The 26,407-nt window shown below is 39.3% G+C and overlaps 2 protein-coding genes across 4 annotated transcripts in view; both read right to left on the bottom strand.

The window, feature by feature from the left end:
* Window positions 1–374: 374 nt before the first annotated feature.
* On the bottom strand, window positions 375–11,356 carry LOC139978580 (beta-1,3-galactosyltransferase 5-like). Of its 2 annotated transcripts, none has more exons than XM_071988915.1 (2): window positions 11,071–11,356; window positions 375–3,280 (listed from the first exon to the last, which is right to left on the bottom strand). In XM_071988915.1, exon 2 carries the CDS (start codon window positions 3,213–3,215, stop codon window positions 2,121–2,123), a length of 1,095 nt encoding a protein of 364 aa, XP_071845016.1. In that variant the 5' UTR covers window positions 3,216–3,280; window positions 11,071–11,356; the 3' UTR covers window positions 375–2,120. The 2 variants fall into 2 exon arrangements, with proteins under 2 accessions (XP_071845016.1, XP_071845026.1); XM_071988925.1 differs by having other exon boundaries at window positions 375–3,275.
* A 4,277-nt stretch (window positions 11,357–15,633) lies between these two features.
* LOC139978557 (uncharacterized) overlaps window positions 15,634–26,407 on the bottom strand; it is a 31,002-nt gene continuing 20,228 nt past the window's right edge. For both annotated transcript variants that reach the window (XM_071988878.1, XM_071988871.1), the window contains 5 exons: window positions 26,108–26,199; window positions 25,051–25,177; window positions 23,906–24,013; window positions 22,929–23,065; window positions 15,634–21,510 (listed from right to left, as the gene is read on the bottom strand). In XM_071988878.1, coding sequence (XP_071844979.1) covers window positions 18,883–21,510; window positions 22,929–23,065; window positions 23,906–24,013; window positions 25,051–25,177; window positions 26,108–26,199 — 3,092 coding nt within the window. In that variant the 3' untranslated portion in view covers window positions 15,634–18,882. The remainder of the gene's footprint in view (window positions 21,511–22,928; window positions 23,066–23,905; window positions 24,014–25,050; window positions 25,178–26,107; window positions 26,200–26,407) is intronic.

Here is a 26,407-nt window from a genome sequence, read left to right as displayed (position 1 = left end):
ACTTTGGTTCATGTTGTGTGTCTGCTTTTCAGTTTTCCTAGCTAGCACATGATGCTTAATTTAATGAATAGCTGTACATTGACGGTGAAACTTTTCTTGGCTTCGAACATACTTTGCCAACATCTATCACTTTGAGGCTTGAAGCAGAGATGGAAACCAAATGGTAACGGATCGCATGAAACAGAATAGTTCCATATTTTTCAACATTTTCCCTGCGTGATTTGACATAGGAGTAAAACTCGATAAAAGCGAAGACATACAGTTTTCATCAGATTGGACATCAAACCGTACCTCTACGGTAGTATTTGACATTGCAGACATACGACTGCCTGTTAGATGTTTTCTGGAGCAAACACCGCTCTAAATTGGGACAATTTTTGAGTCCTATTCCACATACTGTAGTCATGTCATTATACCAAACTTGTTGCCAATATTAGTGGATGATCTAAGCCCATAGCAACAAGTGGTAGGGGGTCACCGACAGGAAATTTACCTTTGTTACCATTGGTTGAATTCCATACTTGCACATGCACTTGAAGCATGGTAGAGATAAATCAATAAAAGCTACAAACAGGTGTGTGTTGTTGAATGGTTCAGTCAACCAATTTGCAAGTTGATGACCCAATCCCCTGTGAATTTCCAATCCCCTGTGAAATCACAGCTTGATAGTCTAACAGTCCCCTGTGAGCTACTTTCAAGTAGAGCACACAGAAATCCAGAGCCCTGACAGTCATGGGATAACATTGGTTAATAAATTACAATGCAAGACAAACTTTCTGTAGGAATGTCAAATTATTATTAAGTTTTTGTTACAGCACCCCCCCCCCCCAACCACCCCAGCAACGTCTACAGTGACACCCAGTCCATATACTGTATGTAAAGACAATCAGTCTAACCTGTAGAGGCCTGCAACTAAATGAGGCAATGATGGAAGGAAAATATATCAACAAAATCAATTTGATGTGTTTAAAAACAGCTGCAGTCTCCAGAGGACAGTTAGAGTTACTGTAATGTACCTTTGACTTTTAAATGTACCTTTGACCTTTAAAAGAGGAAGCATGCTAACTATGCTGATATTTTCCATACAATTTAAGACTGTAGCCTATATTGTGCCAATTTTGTGATGACAATGTATCTGAATTTGAAAGGCAAGCATGAAAACAAACAGTTGTGTCTACTGACCTAGAAAGGAAACAATAAAACGAGGATTGCTTTTCTGGGGAAAAAAATGGCTCTTTCCAAATTAGAATATTATGTTCCATTGAAAACACTGGTATTTCTTTGCCAAATGTTGTAAAACCCTTAAAAAACACTTTCCATGTAAAGTTGCGAGTTGTGACCAGGAACAATCCAAGGTTTAATGAGGATAGAATTAACTACTGACCAGTCTTCAAAGTAGAGAGACTTTGCCACCAATATCTATGACCACCCAAAAAAAAAAAGAAATAAGAAAAAAAAAAGAATGGCAAAAGCATAATTTACTGTATCTATGGGCTATCTTCCCTTGACAGGACCGAATCACAACATTCCTGTCAAACATACTGTTTAAGGTTAAAATTAATGAAAAGTGCAAGGTTTAGTCCATCACTTACTTACCAATGACACACATAACACGATTACACAATGAACTTGGTCACACACACTGGTTGGATCAGAAAAGGCCTACACTGTATACGCCTGTTCCTGTGGACCCTGTCACCGAAATGTAAGGTAGTAGCCTACCCTGTGATACCCTTTCAGTACAACAATTCCCAAAAAACACGGGAGGAAAAAAAATTGGAGACTTTCAGAGAGACATCTGCTCATACGATCCGATGCACCACACGGTGATGAATTGGTGGCAGCATTTTGGCAGGATGAGTATGGCATTGCATCCTAGTTCCCACACCAAGCAGAATCTCGTATGAATTCTGTTTCCTGTTTTACCTTCTTAAATCTTTGCTGTGAATCTCCGCTCGGAATAGAAACAGGACCTACAGTACGGTAGCTCGATGGTCGACGGAGCACGTCGCTAACTTACACCGGATGGATCCATGTTGTTAACATGAGCACAAGTTCGTTGAGCGTGCATTTGTATAAAAGTACCCATAATCGTCTTTCAATGTTGTTTTTTCCCCTGCTTACTCCCATCCAGATCGGCCGGACACTTGCTCCGCACATACATCACTGCACTCTTCCGAGTACCGTAGACACAGATATTGGACGTCCGTACTGACTCCCTGAATAACCATCAAATATAAATAGTTACAAATCTGCCATTTATCGCTATAATATGTAAACCTCCCCGAGTCGATTACGTTCACCCCACTCAGATGAGCTAGGATACCGACGTAGGCATCTTCCACTGGCAACAGGGGCACATAGGGGGCTATAGACACCATCTTTTCCAAAACATCTCCAGATATGAGATAACCCCCGCCCGAGGCATAACGAGGATAAAAATCACCTCGCGTGGCCTTCTCGGGTGCAATTTTATGCTTGTCCGGATGTCGTGATGCCTCCTTCGAATTTTGAGTCCGGCCGACGTAGAGGTCCTTTGAGCAGACCCTGTCGTTTGCCATGAGATAATTAGTCAATAACTTCACATTGACGAATGAATCGTCGGGGACTTTTAACAAGTAAGAAGGTTTACACTCCGTCCAGGCCCAGTAGAGGCCGTACTGCACATTTAATGACAAGTTATTGTAAGGGTCCGCTACATTCACAAAGACTACATCCTTGTGCTTATTGCTCTCCTCCAGCAGGCTCGCTCTCTCTTGGCTATCGGAGGGCAGCCCTATCACAAATACTGTTTGGTGGTATACAGGTCCTTTGACTTTCTTTAATGTACCCCAAGTGTTCCTTATAGCCGTCCTATGGTCTAACTGACCCGGGGTGGACGGTACAATGACCATCAGTAATTTATCCAGTTGGCAAGATGGTGACGGTTTATCTGTTTCATAGTCTGAGGGTCTCCAAACCCGTTTCTCCAACGGGTAATCCTCTAACGACCAAACTTTTAATTTCCCGATGGAGGGTGCACGGTGGTGTATTAACCTGCTTCTGTAACCGTGACTCGTCGGCTCTATGTCCCCTGGCTTCTCGATCAAGGACAGGAGCAGAAACAGACCGCAGGCCAGGAAGAACACGATAGTGACCTTAGGTCCACCGATCAACTTGATGAAGATAACTTTCATTTTCCCAGCATGGCTTCGGTGGTGCTTTGAAGACTTCATGAAGCATTTGTTCTGTGAAGTCTGCGATTATTCTCTCATCATGCCTCTCAATTTTTTACCCTGTTCTGCCAAAAAAAAAAAAGAGAGAGAATAAAAGGGATCAAAGCAATGGATACTGTAAATCACAAATTTTAACCATCTGAAAGGAATCTGAGCATTAATATCAATGACAGGTGTTTAAGCCTGCTAAGCTCATGGTTTCCCCTCTTCATAATATACTGTACAGTATGTGTTTGAGCTGAAACTGCATTGATGGGCATTAAATGAAATACTGTAACAGATGTTAAGGATATCAGAGATTACAGTCTGTTGGGCTGCACATGACAAATGTCAATACTCAACCAAGGCATGTACCAGCAGATTTACAGTACAGTACTGTAAGTAGCCTTAGTATGCAATTAACTATAGAGAGAATCAGAGGTATTTTTAGAATTAGGTCTGAACTTAGTTATATTTAATTGTTCTTGCTAAGTATATACTGTATGCACTATGTAGTCAGCTCATTGCTACTTTTTGGGTGCTCAGGAGAATTTTAAGACTTTGCAGAATGCATTGCTGGAGCAACTTGATGGAATCTGGGGAGAGCAGTAACTAGAACAGGGGTGGGCAACCTACGGCCGGCGGGCCACATGCGACCCGCCAGTGATTTTTTTGCGGCCAGTGAGATGTCTCAAGAAAAAGAAAAAAATCAATCTATTTTACATAATCACAAAAAAAGAGCTAGCTGCTTAGAATTTGTCGGCACTAATGATGCTGTCAGGTAGGCCTATTATCCCCATTAATTATCAACTACTGTATTGACATTATGTTTTGTGAATACAGATTTTAAAGTACACACACCTATTGCTTGAAAGTTCTCGGAATCAAAGGTTTGAAATCAACAGCAGGTCATTGGTTAGTTGCGGCCCAGTCAATTTTTCACCCCTTATATCTGGCCCATTCTTTCAAAAAGGTTGCCCACCCCTGATCTAGAAGAACATGGAAAGACAACCATCTATTATACAGTACTTAACCTATGACATGCACTGTGATATTAGCCACAGAATAGGGGGCAAACAGTACTGTACACCCACCCAACTGCAAAGATGTCATAAGAAAGCCAAGTGCTCTCAATGAAATGAAGTTTCATAAAAAATAATGAATTTAAATTTAAGGGGAAATAAAAATCATCATTAACATGATACAATGATTATGGCATGAACATGATTGAGGTAAGTCTGTACACTGTACAGTATACATTTGCCTTTTTTTTTGCTTTTTTTTTTTATCTATCGCTTTATACCAGCGATAGGTGTCAAAGGGCTTTACAGACGTTATATTACACCTAGTCAATGATAACCTGTCCCAGACACAGGTACCCATTTAACCCCTGGGTGGAGAGAGGCAAGTGAGATAAAGCACCTTGCCCAAAGGACACAACGTAATGAACTAGGCAGGAATCGAACCAGCAATCCTTGGATCACGAGTCCGACGCCTTAGCCAATTGGCCACCACTCTCTCAATGTACAGTATGTCAGAGATGAGGAACAATCCCAAAACAGCTAATTTACATAACTCCAGTCATTCCATTTGGCAGATATCATGACTATTTTAACGTTCACAAACAAAGCCTTGCACAAGTCTATAATAATTCAGTGTACAGTTTATATGACATCATCCAACTGTTCTGAATCTGAAGTTTTGGATCCTTACATAATACATACAGTGGGTACCACACTATTTATGTTCCTGCCCTACAGTATGCATGTAAGTTGGAACGTAAGGCAAAACGAAAGTGACAGAATCACGATTGCATGGGTAACGAATAGAAACATGGAAGCCGCACTGTGTCCTGTACAGCACAGGCCATTTTAAACCATCCTTCCCAGTCACATGAGGCACAATCTAAGAAGCAGCTTTAGAGCAAACATCAGTTTGACCTGTACACCAGTATAGTAGGGTTACAAACCAAACAGCATGAGACATCTGCCGGGCTAGATCTACCACACTGTACATGTACAGTACAGAGTTAATGTTAAATTTACAGTGCCACCACCAGCAATTGTGTAGCAGATGGCACACTGGTGTCCAACTAATGAACAAATAATTGAGTTTCTCTCATCACGATGTGATTTACCATTGATGCATGATAACAAAGTCTGTGAGTACTGTATGATATTGGTACTGTGCCACCATAACCTAATTGGATTTAATCATTGGCTTAAAATTTTTTCCATTAATTCCAGTTGAAATGATGGGGGGTGGGGGGGGGTGAGGACCCTGTGTGTAAATAGACCTACAGTACTGAAGAAGCATTTGGGGGGGGGTAGGTGCAGGAGAATGGAGGGTAGAGAATTAGAAATCTTTTTCATCCTGGGTTTTGACTGTTGAAGATTATGAGGAAAGAGGTGATGGTATAGCTGGTATGGCAGGAGGGTTGAAAGTACTTTAAAGACATTTTAGAAGACCTGATAAATGTCTGTGAAATGGCAAGAATAATATGCAAGGAGAGCTGCCACAAAGGGTAAGGAAGTGTACTGTATGCAAAACTTCTAGCTGAAAATCTAAACTGTGATGGTGGCTACAAATGTCAAAGTTCTGCCATGATAACTAGTCCAAGCCCTCAGTTATGGTATGTAGGGACATGCACAGTACCAGTTGAAAACTTTTATTGCACAGTAAGAATAAAGTGACATTGGAACTTGACAAGTTAGGGAACAAGTCTATGGGGGTCAGGTTTGACAATGACCCATTATCACCGAATGCTCAAAGAGTAAAATGATTGCAGCTGCTGTAACAGATGTGCAGTATAGGTTAGTATTTAAATCAACGAGTAGCTAAATTGCCCAGTGTCTACAGACTCTACACAGTAGTTAATAGCATCTTCTAACGACCTGATCCCTGCCGGCCAATGACTTCCTTTATAGAGTTGTCTGCCTTGAGGTATATATCAAGTTTGTGCAAGTTCAATACTACAGTATTATGTACAGTTGAGGAAGGACTGTTTGATGCTTTCCCTTTATCTCAGCAGCTGGCCAAATATGTAAGCAATAAAACAGGTCAGAAATTTGGCACTGTCTCTTTCATATGAAATATACTAATATGTACAGAGTAACTACTGTAGTACAGTAATGAGTTTGCACAGTTTGAAAATGTTCAGTATTAAGAGATCCCATCAACATCTTGATAGGCGACTTACACTGAGGCATGATTTTAAGCCTTGATATAAAGAGCTACAGTCTACTGTACAAGCAATAAAAAAAGTTTTATTGAGCTACCAAATAATGTTTCTATAACTATTGCAGTTATAATTACAAGATATTCGCCTCTAATATATATGCTAAACCTCTGGATGCTCATTTAAGGCTTCCAAAATGGGGACTCTACTCCTCAGTGGAGGCCCTCAATTACATTAATATTTACAGGTTGATATTGTCTATTAAATTCTTATAACTCATTCATCTCAGTTTCTTTAAACTTCATTTGAACAACAGATCATCCTTTTAAGACATTCGAGACCATCTCTCCTGTACACCTGTTTCATTTGAGGCTATAAAAGTCTTTAGTTTTTGTAACTTGGCATTACTGACCAAGTGAACAATAGTACTGTACCTACATGACTGGACGTTGAAACTTAAAGTTTCATATAGTCTCTGTACATTTGTAGTGTCAGAGGCTAGCAGCCTAGCTGCGTAGCTAACTTATTCTGAGCCTGTCACGGCGCTCACAAGAGCCTTCACACATGACTATCGTCACTATACTACCTGGTGTGTTGTCCGTCCACAAAATAACACCATGAACAACCCAAAGTTCTTCCTAATAATGCAAGCACTTCACACGCACTACAATACTGCGTATTTGCAGGCAAATGCAATTTCTAGTTTACCCATTGGGTTTTGTGGCGAATCTGAGGATGTGACCAAATGGTCCGGCCACTTTAACTAATATGCCTCAGATGTGTAAAAGTTAATTCCTCAAACCAAAAAGTGGAACAGGATATATATACAACCTGCACTGCTTCAGTAGCAGTGGTTTATAATCATCTACAACAATATATTAATAAAAAAAAAAATTTCTTTCCTTACTGTCCTTCAACAGTAAGTACAGAACTTCAGAGGTATATCAACCGACAAGTTGTAGTTTTGACTGACGTGTATAACAGGCATACTGCTTCCTGGTGAAAGTTTTACTAACACTAAAGCATACAGTAACTACGGTCTTTGAAGTTCTGTATAAACTTATATCACTCTATGGTCGCCTGTTCCAGTTTACCAAGTTTTGTAGCAACACTGCACTAAAAGCAAACAAGTGTTTGATGTTAACGATTGCAGATACTAGTTAGTAACTAAAAGGTCACATTTTTGCCAAATCTGAATTCAATGTTGTAACCATATTTCAAGTGCTGTCCCCACAAATGTTTCTGAAATATCCCCGAAATTTGTAGTCCTGAAGGCCTTGAATAATTTCAATTTCAACTGTTTGGCCTCCCCTTGGTAGAGACAGCTTGAACCTGGGCTATAAGGTGGTGATTATTTACAACTTTAAGGCTACAAATGTAAATTGAGTCATTTTCTCACAGATCATTGAATCATGTCATATACTGTAGCTCCTGTAGTTACATGCACGCATCAGGTTTCAGTGTTACTGAAAGTGATTACTATTTTGGATTCCAGTGACCTTCTAGGTTTGTGGCATTGAATTTTAATCTTGCACAACATACTTTTCTGGATAAGGTGTATAAGCCTTGGGCAATGTTTGAGACCCTAACAATGCCTCTCTTTAGAAGTTACTGTTGAGGTACCGTACTATGCTTGTACATCAACATTGTGTGGGGGGGGGGGGGGGAGGAAGTCAACATTAATATCACGTCCCAAACTTCCTGGAAAAATGTGGTCACCTTACTTTAATCGTCAATCGCACCCAAAGTGTTACCTTTCAAAAGGGCGGAGAAAAAGAGAGGAAAAAGAATAAGAATAGGAAAATCAGACACTTTTATGCCTTGTGCAAGTTCACTGCCATTTTCTGCAACCTATTATTAATTGTAAACTTTACAACGATGAGAACATAGAGGTAAGTGACATACTGTGTAATGGTGTGTATGTATGGAGACTTCAAGTGGCAGAAAATGCAGGTAGTTTTACAGTGTGTGTCAGGTTTTGTGCTGTAGGTTTGATATCGTGTTAGCTCTGCACTGTATATCCACTTGAGAATAGACACAATGATATATATCACAGATCACACTGCTGAACAATTATAACATGTCATGTATCTCAAATTATTGGAGGATTCAGTGGAGAGTATCATTTCATAGTTACAGTACCATAGAGATATGGTCCATTATCCCACTCCAGGAATAGGAAACCTGAATGTAAACCTCTGGAAGAAAAGTTTCCAAGTACTATAGATTGCAAAATGCTAAAAGCAAATTCGTTCTACATGTCATTTGTAACCAAATATTAAACAAAATGGCAGTCACGACTACTGTACACAACAAACGGTAGTAGGCCTTGAAAGGCATGCATGCCATGCTGTATATTACTGTAAATTGTAAACACTTAGCACTTTGAGACCTATTGCTGGTATAAAGCTCTAGAAGTGGAATATTATTGCTATTATTATTATTATTATTATTATCCTGGGATCTACACTGTATGGGAACCCCATAATGCAGCAGTGTCATAGGCGTAGGAGCCTCATTTGATTTGGGGGGGCTGTAACGACTTGTAGGTGGCGCAAAATTCTCAGCATATTGCCCAAATTTTCACCAAAAAAATTGAAAAAACACGCTGCAAATTATTATTCTTTCAGTAGGTGCCCGATAAAGTTCCCAGCATATTGCCCGAATTTTCACCAAAAAATTGAAAAACACATTGCAAATTATTATATTTTTAGTAGATGCCCGAAAAATTCTCAGCATATTGCCGAATTTTCACCAAAAACAAAAACACTTTGCAAATTCTTCTTCTTCCAGTAGGTGCCCGAAAAATTCTCAGCATATTGCCCGAATTTTCACCACAAAATTTGAAAAACACATTGCAAATTATTCTTCTTTCAGTAGGTGCTCGAACAAATTCCCAGCATATTGCCCGAATTTTCACCAAAAAATTGAAAAACACATTGCAAATTCTTATTCTTTTAGTAGATGCCCGAAAAATTCTCAGCATATTGCCGAATTTTCACTTAAAAAGAAAAGAAAAACACACTGCAAATTCTTCTTCTTCCAGTAGGTGCCCGAAAAATTCTCAGCATATTGCCCGAATTTTCACCCAAAAAAGTTGTTGGGGGGGCTGCAGCCCCCCCCAGCCCCCCGCCTCCTATGCCTATGAGCAGTGTTAATGGTTGTAACACATTAATTTACACGTAAAAACATGAATGGATGTCTGAAATTATCAATGCAGTTTAGACAATGGGGTGGGGGAGGGGGGGTACTTCGGTGCTGTTGTACAGATACATGAAATTTTGTGCACACAGTTTCAAGGATATAAATATATACAGTATGTACATGTTTTACATGGTGCTTCTGGGATAAACGGTTCAAATGTTGTGTATTTACTTCTGCAGGGAACATGGTGCTAATTTGGGATCAGAAGTTTCTCCAACAGAAGAATGAAACTGTATGCGTCTTCAGTAGACGGCATCTATCTGAATCAGAAAGCTTAGGAAAAAATATTTTTGGAAATCATAAATGTATTAATTTGTTTAGTACATTTTAGTGTATGATGTCATTTGGGTTAATTTTTATCTGGCTGGATGGCTCATTACTCAAGGGCAGCCTATTCTGCAAATTGTGGATTTTGTCACTCATTTAAATGTGAAATGAATATCGATGGTATTTATGCTAACAAAAGCCAGTACCTTGACACACATGATTTATGTGATAATTTACCTTATTTCTGTTCAGAAACCTCTATTCTTCCTCTCCTCCCCATCCCTGAAACTTGCAGGTGTGTCATCACATCATGAAGAATTCTGATGATAAATTGCTATAGATCCGTTTCAAATTCAAGTTGCAATGCTATTTTTTAATATTGGTCCAAAATGTTAACTCACCTGAATGTAACGATTTAATCATGAACATGGGTATGATCCACATACCTATTGCACTGAAGGTCAGCCTTTGTTAATGTTAGGTAATGCATAATTGATGATGATCACTGTTTTATTTTTATCTTCTCTTATATTAGAAATAAAAAAACAAACACCTCATCAGTTACTGCAGTGTAGCCAATGAGGAGATGTACGTAGAAAGTTATGGCCTATGCCAAATTTTGCTTTTTGATGATGTGGTTCGTCGATGTAAAAAAAACAAAAGTTGGCACTGGCTCTCAGACAACACAAGCCTAGGCTTGTAAAGCACAAGGCCTACGAACACGGATGTTTTGGACCATTGCCAAGTTGGATAAATTTAAGTTGCTACTTTGTCGTTGTGCATCCGCGTGAAAACTACATTGCCATGTGTCAGCTAATTTTTACTTACTGAAGTTCCTCCAGGCGATTAAAATGAAGTAGGCACTTACCATGTACTGCAGTCTGTAGTCTTTTCTGCCGAGGTAGATTCAGACATACATTTTGTTGAACTTTCCTAGAACGTTACATTGCTTTCACAAAATATTCGGGAAAAAATAGTCAAACCATTTTGACCACGTACTACTAGTACTAGCCTAGGCCAACGTTTGTCTCTTTATCCTACGTTAACACAATAAAAGAAATTTTACCATGGGGATATTTACGGTTACAAAGAGGATAAGATTTATCATATTATTCCGCCAGCTACAAGATACAGTGGCCTAGGCCTTTATGATTTTGGTCAAAGTTACCATTGGCAAAACCAGCGGCAAAACAAATGCGTAATTACGTCACTATGTGTAATACGTACCTATGAATGATGCACACTGTATATTGGGAAGCAGCAGGGAAACTGCACAAACGACTTGTAAACATAGCCTCGTGGAGAACTTGAATCCAATTATGAAATCCTTTTCTCGACTTGTTTAAATATGACTCAACAGTCTGTACCTTATTAAACACAAATGACAATTTCCTTTTCAAGCTGGAAGGAAAATACCGGCTCTATTTAGGTCACAACGACCATAACAGATAGAGCGAGGAAAGTCAACAGTTACAAATCTATGCATACCAACATTGTAACGTGGACATGGATCTTTTAGAAAGCGTACGTATGAATGGTGTTATAGCAGTAGTAATTAATGTCGTCATGAAAATACTAGACTGTGATTGGTTTATTCAGCAGGAGAAGCAGGGGGCTTGATCACTGAAGGTTGACAAACTTTTCGTAGGCAAAAGTTTGTTCACCTGAAAACACAGACAACCGTACGCAAATATTATACCGTCCTTTGCGCTTATAAGTAAATGATTTACTACATCACGTCTACAGCATGCATGCACATAACGTATCACATTTCTGTGGTCTTCAACATATAATACGCGTACCATCATATTCTACAGTTATATCAAATGTGAGATAAGTGCGTATTGTTTCTCAATTTAGAATATGTTTACATGTAAGCTAAATAAAAGGCATGAACACTGCAGAGAGCTTCTACATTTAAGATGACGTAGGAAAGTAATATTTTGAAGGCATGGTGTTATGCGTTGACACGACTACGGTTTTTGTATGCGGTTGTTGTTGGCATGCTCGTTTTGAACGTGGCGGTATGAAACCGAGGGGTAATACTTCCAAGCTTTGTATATGGCTCTGTTATACCGATGAGTTGTTTTAATATGGTTGAACTACTACCACGGAACTGTGGACAAGATCACCCGACAATAGCCCATGGTGTGATAACTACAAAACTCTTAACAAAGTACAGCGGCTCAGCATGTATAATAATTATCTCCTCAAATTTGGATTCCGATCAGAAATGAGCCGCTTGTACGTTTTTACCTTCGTTGGGAAGGTATTAATCCAATCCCGGCGTTCTCTGGGAAATAGACAGGATCGCGTATCATGAAGAGGGTTGGGTGGTTGTGGGGATCGGTGGGGTTGTAACCCATCAGAAATTCCAAAGTGGGGTCAATTAAGTGGCAGGGGGGAGGGGAGCAAACAGTTGGAGCAAACATTTAGGAACGTGCTAACATACGAACAATGAAGTGCACATCATTGGCAAATGTATAGGGGGTTATGCCCTCTCTGTTCACACGCTTCATCGGTGAACCAACGCCAAATTTGAATTATTAATATTTTACATTTTACATGAAATTCAAAATTGTGACAAAACTTTGAATGTCATACTACCAGGGTCGACGGTTCACCATTTTGCAAGAGGGATATGTTGATCGATTTCGAGACCGACTTGCAGTGAACTATAGCTGAGCAACGTTTCGAAAAATATCAAAAGGTGCAACTTGCTTTATCATTACAGCTGTACATTGCTATTGGCTGGGAATGCATTCATGGCTCCCAGAAGCATGCAGCACATTTAAATGTTTTCCTGTTGGCCTTAGTAGTAATTTAGAGCCTGGTGATTTGGTGATTAAGCGCGCAGTTACATATTTTTTTAAATTTTATTAACGTCAACCCTATATCCAAATAGTAGTTTTGTATAACAAAGACATATTTTTTTTCAGATTTGGTGATAAGTTTTGTATACATCTGGCAACAGCAGAAATTATGTCATCATGGCGGCAACTTCAGGTGAGAATGATTAAGTTTTCTATGTAATATGTAACTCAATTATGCACAGAGGAAAATGATGTTTCTAGGAGAAAGTTTTCAGTTCGATAAAATTCTATAAATACAGATAACGTTTGGCAGCTAAGCAAACATTCCAAAGGTGTCACATTTCGCAAAATAATTCGGCAAGAAGATTATAAGAGGCAAGATAGTACATCTTTTGAGCAACGTGAATGAGGTATCATGTACAGACCGCTGATTCCGATCAACTCACTGCATGTAAGTATAGAGAGTTGAGCCAATCAAAATAGGTTACATTCAAGAATGTGGTATTCGACTAACAGTGTTGGAAACCTTTCTCTTTCAAGTTCCACGGACGTCTACAGGAACAACATTGCCCTAATCATTCTAAAGGGTATTAGAAATCATGACAATAGCTGCAACTCCCATCAAAGACTGACCATTTTACAAGTCTTTTCTTAATTCTAGTTTATTTATGAATAAACATGAGCTAATTATGCACATTGATGATGTAAGGGGATTGACTGCCTAATTATCTGTTATGTTATTCCTAAGTTCTTACAACCTACGTTTGAAGGACACTGAACACAGGTTTTGGCCTACTATAGGGCGACTTTTGGAAATATTTTATTTTCTATTTTGAAATGAGAACATCACATTATTCAAATGATTTATGTGGTCTTGTAATTAAGGGTAAACTTATAAAGAGCTAAAACAAGAAATATTGATGAGCGCAACACTCTACGTCATAGTTTGCACATATTTAAGGACTTCCCCAAGATTTATAAAAAAATTCAGATATGTATATTTTGGAAACTAGAAGAGCTATTCGAAAAATGTCCACAGATTTTGAATGAGATTAAATCACACATACAACAAATGTATTGAATATGGGGCAAATTGGTTAGGTGTCTGTAGACCTCATAGACAAGCGTTTTATCGTCTGCCAACTGTATAACGATTTACGTCAACTACCGAACACATTCTCTGAAAATTATTGTTTCAAGCATGCGGAAATGCGCATTCATAAACTGGATACGGTTCTTATATATTGGAGCCTGTCACTGGAAGAGTTTAAAGTCTGCTGTATAGAACCCAACTCAGTATAACTTGCTATCCTGGAAAAGTTTCTTGAGATTACTTCATCGACCTGCCTTGGTCGTAAAATGACTTCTTTTTTACTAATTACCTGCCACATATTTTTTTCTTGTATGAGGATCTTTGTGTGAACGCTGTATGATTAATTACACTGTAAACATGAACATATTTCCACACAGTGTTTACACAAAGATATATAATGGTTTTAAGAAGCTGATGCAAGCTAATCTTAGAGCCTGAGGTGGATTTACGACCGTGGCAGGTCGACTATGTAATCACAAAACTTTCCTAGCTATAGCGTGCTGTAATTGGAGCCAATAAAGCAGATCTTTAAAGTCAACTCCCTATTCAGTTCGCGCCAATTGAACTGAGGATCATAATGGTTCCACACCATTGTCAAAACATAGCCCACCTGACTATGAAACGGAATCGGATATTGTTCCGGGGTTGCATTTAGATTTGGATCGTACACAACAAAATCCGAAAATGTATAACTTTGCTTTAATGCTATGACAGAAATCTGATCATGCAATTTTAAATGTCAAATTTCATTCGATAAACGAAAACGAAGAAGAAATTACACGCAAATGTTAAAACAGATGTAGCCTAATTTTAAAGCAATCAAAATGAGATGGGGAGGGTCGGGGGTGAGTCGGAACGGATGAGTGGATGTTCCTTGAACCAATATAATTTAGCGTATGTGACGCATAAATGATATATTTATTTATCATCAGTTGTATTCATGGGCGGCGATCCTGGGGGGGAAGGGGGGGATATATCCCCCCATGAAAATGGGTGGAGGGGATGTAACACACCATATCCCCCCCCCCACCAAATGCCAGGGATAAGAATATTTTCATGCCTTTATATGCATCATCGTGAATGTACGGCTCTTTTTTAGCTTCATTTCTCGCCTACCATAAACGCAGTGCGATATTTTCAAATAAACCGTCTTTATAAAGCAAGAATAGTTGACTGTAGGCTTCATTGGCCCTATAACAACAAAATGTATTATTGCGCCCACCGTATATAGTACATATATGCACCCTCATAGTATTCATATAGGCCCTATAGTAGGCCTACACACGTACATGTATGTTCCCTCGAACCGCTGAGAATCTCATGTTACCAGGGTAATGCTTAATACACGTTTCACCTGGATGCCCTAGCAATCGGTACCTAGGAATGTAACTATGTGTAATTGTGTATGTGTATAGGCCTATAATAGCCTGCATGAGGCCATTTTCTTCATGGCATAATAGAAAAGAGCTCTCGAACATTCTAACGTAGTGCCTGAAACAAGATTGACAGGGGCAATTTTCCCAAAATAACACCCGATATTAAAAAAAAAAAGTATTTTGGATCCTGATTATAAGATATTTCGGACATGATATCCCTATTTTAAAGTTGGGTATATGCCGCTTGGAAACCTCGGGAAGTGCCGTTTCCGGCCATATAGAGGGTTTGTAAATCCCAAAATTTTCTTGTACGCTTCGCGCCAACTCATGGTGGCGCTACGCTTCGATAGTCAACAAGGTCATATCCCCCCACTCTGAAGTACGGATCGCCGCCCATGGTTGTATTCATAACTGTATGAACATTCTTTTGAAGGTTAGGTGAACTGTTGGACCGATGGCAAAAATAACACGATACAAAAATAATCAACATACAAATACACTGACTGTATAAAGTTTTCACTTTTATCTATTGTCCAACCAACTATTACAAATCTATCCAATTATAATATTTATAATGTATTGTGAGATTTCAAAGGAAAACAAAGACACAATATGATATAGACTATTAATTATTAAACTAAATTATAATTCGTTAGAAAAACTATAGTTATATTTTATTGTAATATATAGGCAGTTTTCATCTGTTTGTCAAAGCAATAATGCAACATGGATAATTCAGTCTGTTATACATGTATAATTAATACTTTATTGAGCTGATATATAGGCAATTGAGTTCTTTTTTAAAGAGTTAATCTACAGGCGGAACCAAGACAAGGAAATAATATAGTTTATGAAAACACAATCTGTAAACTTTGATGCACCAAAATAGTACCATGCATGAATGATGAAAAATAAACATAAACTTCCTGAACGATTTTAAACAAAGGTTAATAATAGAGCGTCGTCGTTGTGCACACGATATACCGTAGTAATGAACGTTTGATAGCACGCTCATTAAGTCTTAGGGTACGGTCATGCTCTTGGTCAAAGGCAGTGGAGTTGGGTGAGGGGGAGGCATCCTCCACATTCAAATAAAGAGGAGCAGAAGTGTGTATCTGCCACCCGGCACTTTTCCAACCAGTGGAAAAACTGATGCAGTTATATAGCATTGCTGGATCATTCAGCTAACCATCGAATTAGTACAAGTTTAATGTCATAATAATGAATAATCCTTGCAAACAATATCAAGAAAATCATACTCGATGTGATGAGCAGATTATGATCAACTATTTTTTAGAGATTCGTTCAACAGTTATTCTTGTTCAACACACACAATACCTCCAACCCAGGTCACTTGGTACTTGCTACTTACTCATGTCGACCGTATTATAGGAATTACGATTTTTTTTAAAATATGATTTTGTTTATGTTTGTTTTGTTTTCATTGAGTGATTTAACTTCAATTCATTTTGTTTTGTGATACCACTGAAATTTCAAATTATTTATTGACACTTGAGATTGTGTATAGATTTACACATAAAGAGATGAATCAACACATCATAACAATGGAAATTTATAGGCCTTTGTACGTCACAAATGACTTACTTCTGCGCAATCGCAGTCAAAATCACAGGACAACATACTGACCTCTAACCATGAATGCAAAATAAGAGGTATACTGCCACTCGGTCAGAACAACATTATTCACAAATTGAAATTAGCACGAAGTTTAAAATAGAAACAATTTTCCTGATAAATAGGGAGAGGAGGAAAGAAACAACCGTAAAAAGAGGTAAAAATAAGATAGTTTTGAGCAAAAACTGGAAGGAAAGTTTATGAAAGATGTAAATGGTACAGACTATTCATTAGTTATATTAACAGAAGGAAAAATGAAAAGGAATTATATCAAATAATGATGGTAGAAAATGAAACTAATTACCCGACCCCCCCCCCAAAAAAAAATAATAAACTACATATATCATAAAACAAAAGAACAAGGGAAAGCACTTGATAAAAAAGGCCGGAGGAAAAACGTTTGGTGCGATAAATATTGGTCATCTCCGAAAAAAAAGTGACAATGATGGTTTGTATGGTACAAACTATCTGATAGTAGCCTACACGGATTTATCATAGCCTCTTGTGTTTGGGCGGGAAAAAAAGATGTACAAAATCAAAATACACGGTAACGAAAACTGAAACATTTAAAGAGTGTGAGGTATGGGCTATAGCAAACTATTCCAAGTTTTTATTCCTAAAATCCCTTCTTGGCCACCGTACCTTTCCAGGCAGAATGCTCACTATACAAGTTGTGCGAAGTACTGACAGAAATCGTTTAATTTCACCGCCAAAAACATTATGGACGGAAGAGTCTTTCGACCTTATAGATTTCTGTGATATTGTATAATTAACAGAATAACAGACTACAGTTGGACGACATTGTGTCTCACAGGTACGTCCGTAGTGTTAACATGCATGGTGATCGCTTTTAACAACTGTCGCATAGTGTTAGCGCAATTTCACGAGAACATCACAATAGCGTATGTCATCATGAAAAACACGATTTAACTGTAGTCGATGACGCTTTTTTATCAGTTATGAAATGTGTCTTAGAAAAGGCAGAATAAACTATAATGACTGCGATGGAGACAATGTACAAATCAATTAGCTACTGAGTAAGATAATACTCCTAGCCAAACGTTGAGGAAGATATTAACAAATATGATTATGAAAGGAAACAGGGTTAATGGAGATAGCAGCACACAATGGAGTACATGGAAATGGTTATGATGTACTGTACAGTATAAAGAGCCAAATGATCCATTACTGTCCAGGGAATGGGGGGGGGGGGGGTTAGATGTACACCCCCATTTAACCCCAATCATAAAATTGAAATTAGCTATTTGCACAACCTCGCAAAACCTTGGATGGGGGGTGTGGTGTTCGATGGCAGGAAACTTTAAAAAAACTGAAAAAAAACTAAGACCAACTTAATTAACTATTGGCCCTGCACCTGTCTCAGCTGCTGGACCCGTTCTAGCACCCTTGCTTTAGTGGCAGTAAATCACTTCTATTCATAAAATACACAACTTTTAAAATCAACTGTAATAAATTATATATGCAAATGTACCGTGAACGTCAAAGTTCTTCACCAAATTGTCTGTAAAAGTCAAAAATAAAAATATGTGAAAAATTTCAGTGGAATGGCAAGATGAATTTACCTTATTTAATACTGAGGTTACCGATGGATGAATGTATGTTTTTCTCTGGTCTTGTAGTCCACAAACTATGGGAGCAGAGGGGTAGGGTGGGGAGGGGAGGGAGACCCAAAGTGGGTTTCAAATGGTCTTTGGTCGGTCGCAAGTCTTACTCCAGACGACAACAAATACACCTACAGTTTTTGGAGCTGCCCAAGGAGATCGATTTAGCTATATTTTTGTAACATTGAGTCCACAATCCAAATCACCTGTCATGAATTCTGAGCTATGAATCTGAATGGTTGGTGGGGGGGGGGGGGAGGAGGGGGTTCTGGTAGGTCCTCATGAAATATCCTGGTATGTGGGCCTAAATGGTTGTGGACCAAAACGCCTTCTTCTGTTACACTATCCAGCAGTGAAACTAGGTAAGTATCTGAGCAATTCAAGGTCAGGTTTGAGGTTAAAATGGGCACTAATAAGTGCTAGGCTTTCTTAAACTTTTTTACCCAAAACTTTGATCCAGCTGATAGAGCATCATGGGATCTGTAGGGGTCATTCTTCTGCTACAGAGGAGTTTTTTGGTTTTTGGTCTGACCACCTGATCCAGCAGAAATGGCATCATGGGATACGTAAGGATCATGTTCCGGCTGTAAAGGAGTTCTACGTTTGTTTTCAAACTCTGATCCAGTTAAAAGAGCATCGTGGGATACATAGGGATCATCTTTCTGCTGCAGACAAGATTCAGGTTTGCTTTCAAATTCGGATCCAGCTTTAAGAACATCATGGCACACATACGGATCATCATTCTCATGCAGAGGAGGTTTAAGTTTGCTTTGAAACTCTAATCCAGCAGAAAGAACATCACATGATACGTAGGGATCGTTTCGCTGCTGCAACGGATCCTTTGGTTCGTGTCCAAGGTCTGATGCAGCTGAGAGAGCATCATGGGATACCGTCGAATCATTCCTCTGGTGGAGAAGAGTCTTAGGTTTGTTTCCAATCTCTGGTCCAGCTGACAGAGCATCATGGGATATGTAAGGATCATGGTTTTGATCCAGATGAGCTTTAGGTTCATTTTTAATCACTGATCCAGATAAAAGAGCATCATGGGATACATATGGATCATTTCTCTGCTGCAAGGGAGTGCTAGGTTTGTTTAACCCAGCTGACAGAGCATCATGGGATATGTAAGGATCATCCCTCGGGTGCAGAACAGGTACGGGTTTGTTTCCGAACTCTGATCCAGTTGACAAAGCATCATGGGATATGTAAGGATCATGGTTTTGATCCAGAGGAGCTTTAGGTTCATTTTTAAACACTGATCCAGTTGAAAGAGCATCATGGGATATGTAAGGATCATCCCTCGGGTGCAGAACAGATACGGGTTTGTTTCTGAACTCTGATCCAGTTGACAGAGCATCATGGGAAATGTAAGGATCATCCCTCGTGTGCAGAACAGATACGGGTTTGTTTCCGAACTCTGATCCAGCTATAAGAGAAACATGAGATGTGTATGGATCATTTTCCTGTTGTAAAACAGTAGATCCATCAGATTTGTCAACAGTTCTATGACTGGTAGAAGGTTTACTCCCAGTGGTAGCCGTGTCGTTAGATCCACGAACAGCTTTGGCGTGAGCAACATATGGATCGACAGGAGCTTCAGTCATGTCTTCAAAAATTGAAGGTTTTGCTGGCATTGCTGGTGCACGTGTGGTACTTCCATGCCACCCTTCATTCGATGGGAGCTCGTTTGGCACATCAAGATTTTTAATCTTCGACTCAAGGGAAGCTTGTGTTACATATGGATCAGAGATAAACGTCTCTTCTGATACATTAAATGACGGTGAACTGTTCTGACCAGCAGCTGAGGCAGAATGGGAGATATATGGATCAAAAGTTGTGTCCTTCTTCCCCTTCTTCGGATCAGGGATCAAGGGATCGGTATCAGAGGCTAACATGTGAGGAAGGTACGGATCAAGACTGCCTCCGGTCGAGTCTGACCGGTCAGGAACACATGGATCAGTCTGTGAACGAGGGCTTGGCTTCCAACCGGTCGAATCTCTACCATTTGAATTGTATGAATGGCAGGTTCTATCCACATTCTCTCCTTTTGATCCTGGAATGCACTTTTCTTTAGATATATATGGTTTACTAGCCATGGTCATCAGATCCTTGCTTCCTCTCAAGTTTGATCCGTCACAAACATTTGCATCACCTGGCCGTTCCGGATTCTGTTTCCGTGCAGGAGCATCGTTACCATTCGAGACGTAGGGATCACATGTGCGGTTGAAGTCTGATCCGGGAGTACTACCAACCTTCAACAAATATGGATCACTTCCGGAGGAGGAAGAAACGTTACCTTTAGAGTCCTGCACCAGCGATCTCTGATTGGAAATATATGGATCATGGAAGCCTGTAACCATTGAAGGTTCGACACAATCGGTGTCTATTATGTTAGGAAGATAAGGTTCTCTATGTGTTCTATCTGGGCTAACGATGCCTAAATCATTGGAGACGTTAGCACCACCAGCAGCCTTCCAACGAGCCTGGGAAGATTGGGCCGCAGGTGGATCAACGAAACCCGGTGTGGGGAAACTCTCGGAAGTAGCACCTCCATCTAATCCATTACCAGCTTTCTGCCTGCTAGACCTCCCTCTATCTATTGGTTCTTTGTCATACATCTCTCCACTTGGAAAATCCTCCAGTTTTCTGGCGGCGAACATGTCATATTCCTGACCTCCGCTGGCAGAAGCACCATCGGGGTGATCCGCAAGCAAGGCGACTCGGGCATAGTCCTCTGTTGTATCGGACTGGTATTCTTCGTTCGTACTCAGTTGTGGTGTAGTTACTCTAACGGTATTGCCGTCGGTATTGGAGGTATATGTTGCCGTTCCTGTTAAGTCATCACACCTGGACGGTAGAGACGTGTAAGTATTGTGCTGTATGTCGTGTGTTCCCACGGCCTGCAGACCCGTTAATTCTTGGCTGCCGTGATGTATCGACGAGCCGTTACTGCTCTCGAATCGTCTGTATGAGTAACCGGTGCCGTTCGCCTCGCTCCAGACCCTAACCGCAGGCTCCGACGTAACCACATCGCCGTTTGCGATCTGGGTGGACGTTTCGACGGGTGGAGAATTCAATGGATCAAAGACTTCGGGTTCTATGGAATGTGTGCACTGCAACTGTGTCATCTGAAAATGTGAAAGAAATTGAGAAGAAAAAAATGTACATAGTCCAGAGATTTTAGCATCTTGGTAAAAGTCTCTTTTGTAAAAACCGATCATGCATATATTTCTCAAGGATGAATGGTAGGTACCTTATTAATTTTGCCACATTGTAGACTGTGATTGAAAACACTGGTACCAAATCCATGTTGTATTTCTCTACCACTTTAAATATTTTGAAAATCACTTTTTTCAACCATCTGAGTTTCACCAACTAAAAGGTCTTGAACTATTGTACCTGTTCTAAGACTCATCAACTCATCAAAAGCAATCAAAGAGGAGGTTTCTTTGGAAAATAAGAGGCATTTTATGGCCTCAGATAAACATTATTTAAACATATTTTGCAGTGAGTTACAAATCTGTCTTGAGCCAAAGAACGTGCTGGATATCGCACCGCACCGGTGAGGATGTTAGTTATGAAGAAAACAGAACATTTTTTTCTTCATGGTATCTTACTATAATCCATCTAGTATGTCTGGTCAATACAGTCAATGTCATCTTTTGATAAAGCTGACATTTAGCATACATTAAAAATGAATATCTTAAAAAGCAGGCAATCTATACTAACTTCATACTTCATGTGCAAAATTTGTCCAGTGGGGAGGGGGTACCCCACCCATGAGATCCCTCTCCCAGGGTGTGGATCACACTACCGCACAATCTGCTCGGCACTCAAATATTCCTGAGCACATCCCTGGAGACCGTATGTAAGGTATCATATTATACATATCATGTCTTATTGCATTGTATAATATCAGCATTATAACTCTGCCTTCTAAGGTCATCCTGCACAGTGGTTAGAGATTGATGGATTGGGGGGGGGGGGAGCAGCTGAGAGAGTATTGTTATGACAGGGACATTTTCTTCTTTGAGGAGTTTGAAGATATTTTTGAATTGATATTGGCATATGGTGTAAAAGTGTCAATTGCAATGTAGCATTGATTGTTATTGGTTTATTGCTTTATCCACCCCTCCAATTGCTGGAGAGTATGGGGGGTGGGAGGGGTGGTCACCTCAGCAGTATTTCCCACTATAATCCTCCTCTCCCAAGCTATTTTGTGGTGTTCTTTGTCAAGAGAAAAAGAACTGAAGGTGATAAAACTAACCACACTTATCTGAAATAAACTTGTGAAAGACTTTATGGCTGTTCAAACTAGAAAATTTTAATCCATTTTTTTCAAACTATTTTCTTTCTAGCTACCATTTTGTGTAATACTCTCCATTCTTTAAAGTGACCAAAATGATCACAGGTTTTTGTGATAGATTTGTGAGGGCCACCCGTGTCTCCAGCGGGGTAATGTACGACAGCACATTTAAAAAAACAAAAACAATGGCACAGATTAGATTTGTGAGAACTGACTAGAACACACCCAATTGGTACTTACGAAGGGATCGTTGTAGTACACTGGTTCGGGAACTTTCGGGAGTACCCTTTTCTTAATCTTGGAGTACAAACATATCGTTAGCATGATGCAACAGATGATCGTGAGTACCACTAATGTGCAAATGATGATTAAAGGTGCTGCAAGGCAAAGTGGAAATAATTGAAGAATTGCTAGTACATTGCTGCACCAATGTCTGAACAACACAGCACAGATGAGAGTTTAACAACTATCAATATTACGTAAAAAAACATCCCTTAATGTCGAAAGGAGAAGCAAACCCAACCATCATGCATGCTCTTTACCTTTAAGTGATAGATACCTCTTTTTTTGGGGGGAGAGGGGTTAAAAATTCTCTCTACACAACAGCTTCTATAAGGGAGATGTTCTAGTTCTAACAAGCCATATCATTGGATTATGGTCATATTATCAATGAGGGATGTGCCATTGTGCCACAAGGGAGGTGAAATATCTTACATACTCTGCCATATTTCTTTTGTTCCATGTTTTCATGAACCCCCACCCCCCAATTTTTTTTTTTTTTTTTTCAAATTACAGCATTTTTGTTAATACTGACATTGATTATAGCTTTGGTAATATTACAAATTTCATTACAATTGTGGCACAAAATTTGCTGCAGACTTCGAAAAAAAGAGAGAAAAAAAAAGAGTGAAAAAAAAAAAAAAAAAAATTCATTTTTATAAACAAAATATCTCAGGAAACAGAATGAAGGTTTCTCTTGGCTGTTTCGGGGGTATTGGTCATCACATGCATAACTCTATCAAAGTTAAGATTATCATGTTGATGGTTCTGTCCGCATCTCCCTGAATTAATGTGATTACAACAAACACAAAATGAAAAAGAAAGGAAGTCTCTGGAAATCTGCTATCAGGGGAGGTAGGGAGTGAGTGAAGTGAGAGCAGGATCTAAAGAAGTTGAGTGTAAAATTGGGAAAGAAGGAAAAAGGAAGTTAATCTTACCCTTATTAGGTGTGACGACTTTAGTGATGGTCACGTTACTCGGATCGGATTCGCCGAAAGCATTGATCGCAAAAAGTTGGGCTTTGTATTCCTGGTATGATAAGATACCTAGAAGAACGAAAGACAAAAAGAAAAGGAGAGAACTTGGTAAAAAAAAAAAGCATATGGAGAAAGAAAAGATTTGGGTAGGTACCAAAGCATACATGCACACAATACAAATATATTCCATCTGTAGATTTCATTAATACCTCTAAAACCGTCTCATCTTTTGTGTCCCAATATCACAATCTGTCAGACAATGTATACCCCGTGTGCTGTTACACTTGTGTGCTAAAATAAAAACACCTCAACAAAATTACACCCCATTAGGACAAAAGAATCCACTTGGTCGGGTTTATGACGCCTGACCAGACAGTCATGATGATTTCAGATTTCCCAAGCTTTTTAATGTCCAAGAATATTTCCTTTCCCTGAGCTGCTAAGAAGAAAATAACCGGCTTTCCCTGATTGTCCACTTGTGATTTCACAATCTGCACCAACATAGTTTCACAGATCAAAGTTTTTCATTTCTGTTAGTATGACATTTCATGTTACAATGTATTTTATGATGGCAAGTCTTACAACAGGCCAAAACGGAGGAAAGTTAAACGCTCGATCACACACACGTATACCCTATCTATCCTTTGCATTCCTTCTCTTATAGTTGATCCTGCATTCCACTTTCCCAAAACATTCTCATGTTTTTTGTTATGATGTGCCCACATATTTTCCAGCAACTCTTCCCAAATTCTCATGTTATTCAAAAATGATTAATCCATGTGAAGACTGCTATGAATCCCAAAATATTGAAAAATATTAGGGCATCTTTCTCACAATATTCTTGGTGTTTTGCAAAGTAATCTTCAAATCCTCTGTATGTGTTACATATATAAATATATTTATATATATATATATATATATATAGTCACACTTTGCATGATGGCTCTGTTTCCTGTGTCTAAAATCTTTCTGTACAGCATTTTAAATTCTTTAGTTTCTACGTGTTTCTGTTTGTTTCTTCAATAGGCTCCTGATTTCTCAAAAGGTTCTCCATCTATTGTAATACTCTCCATGCTGATAATTAGGCAATCCCACCACCGACGTACCTTTGACTAATGTAGTTGTGTCGTTCGGTGGAATGTGATATTCCCATAGATTTGTGGAATTAGAAGTTCTCCAAACGGTCAATCTATAACCAGTGATGATACCGTTAGCTTCTTTTGGAGCCAGGGGCTGTGAAATACATGCAAAAGTCGGTAAAAGAATCTTTTGACATTATCCCTCCGTACTGCTGACACAACGTACATGCCATACGTGAGCTTTACGCCACATTTAATTATAGCTACCTGCCACAAGTTCATAGACTGTATTCTTGCGCAAACGTTAACCTTGATATTTGCTTTCGACTTCTAAATATTCCTTTTTTTTAACTTCTACCCCTCTGTGTCTTTGTATAAGTTCAGTTGGGCAGAGAACTAACCGCAGTTGGTCTTGATAGGGAGGTTAAACATAACACTACCAAGGCCTCCTCATCCCATGCAAGTGCTCATTAACAATTTATGAAGTCTCCAGACCAAAAATTTAAAAATAATATCAAGGTACAGATACGAGTGTGACTGTCATGACGACAAAATTAATCGCATCTCTAAAAATGACTGAAATTTGCCCCAAAAGCAGACTACCTACCTCTAATATTTTACCCTTTGAAATTATTGATAGAAATTAAAAAAACATGTGTTACAAGTTAAAACAATACAGCGCATAAATCATACACAGTCAGACTTGACTGATCTGAGGCCGCAATTTTGTCTGGCCTCTGTTATCCAGATCTGGAAAAGCTTGTACAAATGGAGGAGGTACAGGGAGAAGGGGAGGGGAGAGGGGGGTGACCCCACTCTCCATCGTACATCAGGGAAAATGTTTCAGAGAGCCACAACAGAAAAATGCTAATGCTGTTGCCATACACATACTCTCTTTAATTAATTTGAAACAATGCTTTAATACCATGTAGTCCCAAAGAAAGAACTTCCCATCCCACAACGCTGACATTCCTCGTGACAGTACTCTCGCTCCCATACTACCCCGCCCCCTTCCCCACCCCACCCCTACACTCCCGCAAAATTCAAATGTTAAAACAAACAAGAACAAACAGCTCATACATACGTCCCAACTGAGCAGTACATTTCTTCGCTGAGGATCTTGGCTGTCTTGTGTAGAATTAATAAATGTGAAATTCTTAGGGCCAGATGACGGTCCTGAAAATGGAAAGTTGCAAACCCAATTTTTAACATAAATACATATTTCTGAAACAGACATATTTTTGGGGACCGCCGCCTAGGCTGTCACGCCCTAGTGTTTGCCCATCCTGATGTGGTCTTTTCTGTTGATAATTAAAGGTAGGTCCTAGCCAGCAAATGCTTGCCCTATCATTGGTAGCGACAAATGTGGTGGCAGAGGTGGGAT

This window comes from Apostichopus japonicus, chromosome 2, assembly GCF_037975245.1.
Source record: "Apostichopus japonicus isolate 1M-3 chromosome 2, ASM3797524v1, whole genome shotgun sequence".
NCBI lineage: Eukaryota > Metazoa > Echinodermata > Holothuroidea > Aspidochirotida > Stichopodidae > Apostichopus > Apostichopus japonicus.
Note: the sequence above shows the minus strand (reverse complement) of the source record. Positions and strands in the feature narration are given on the sequence as shown.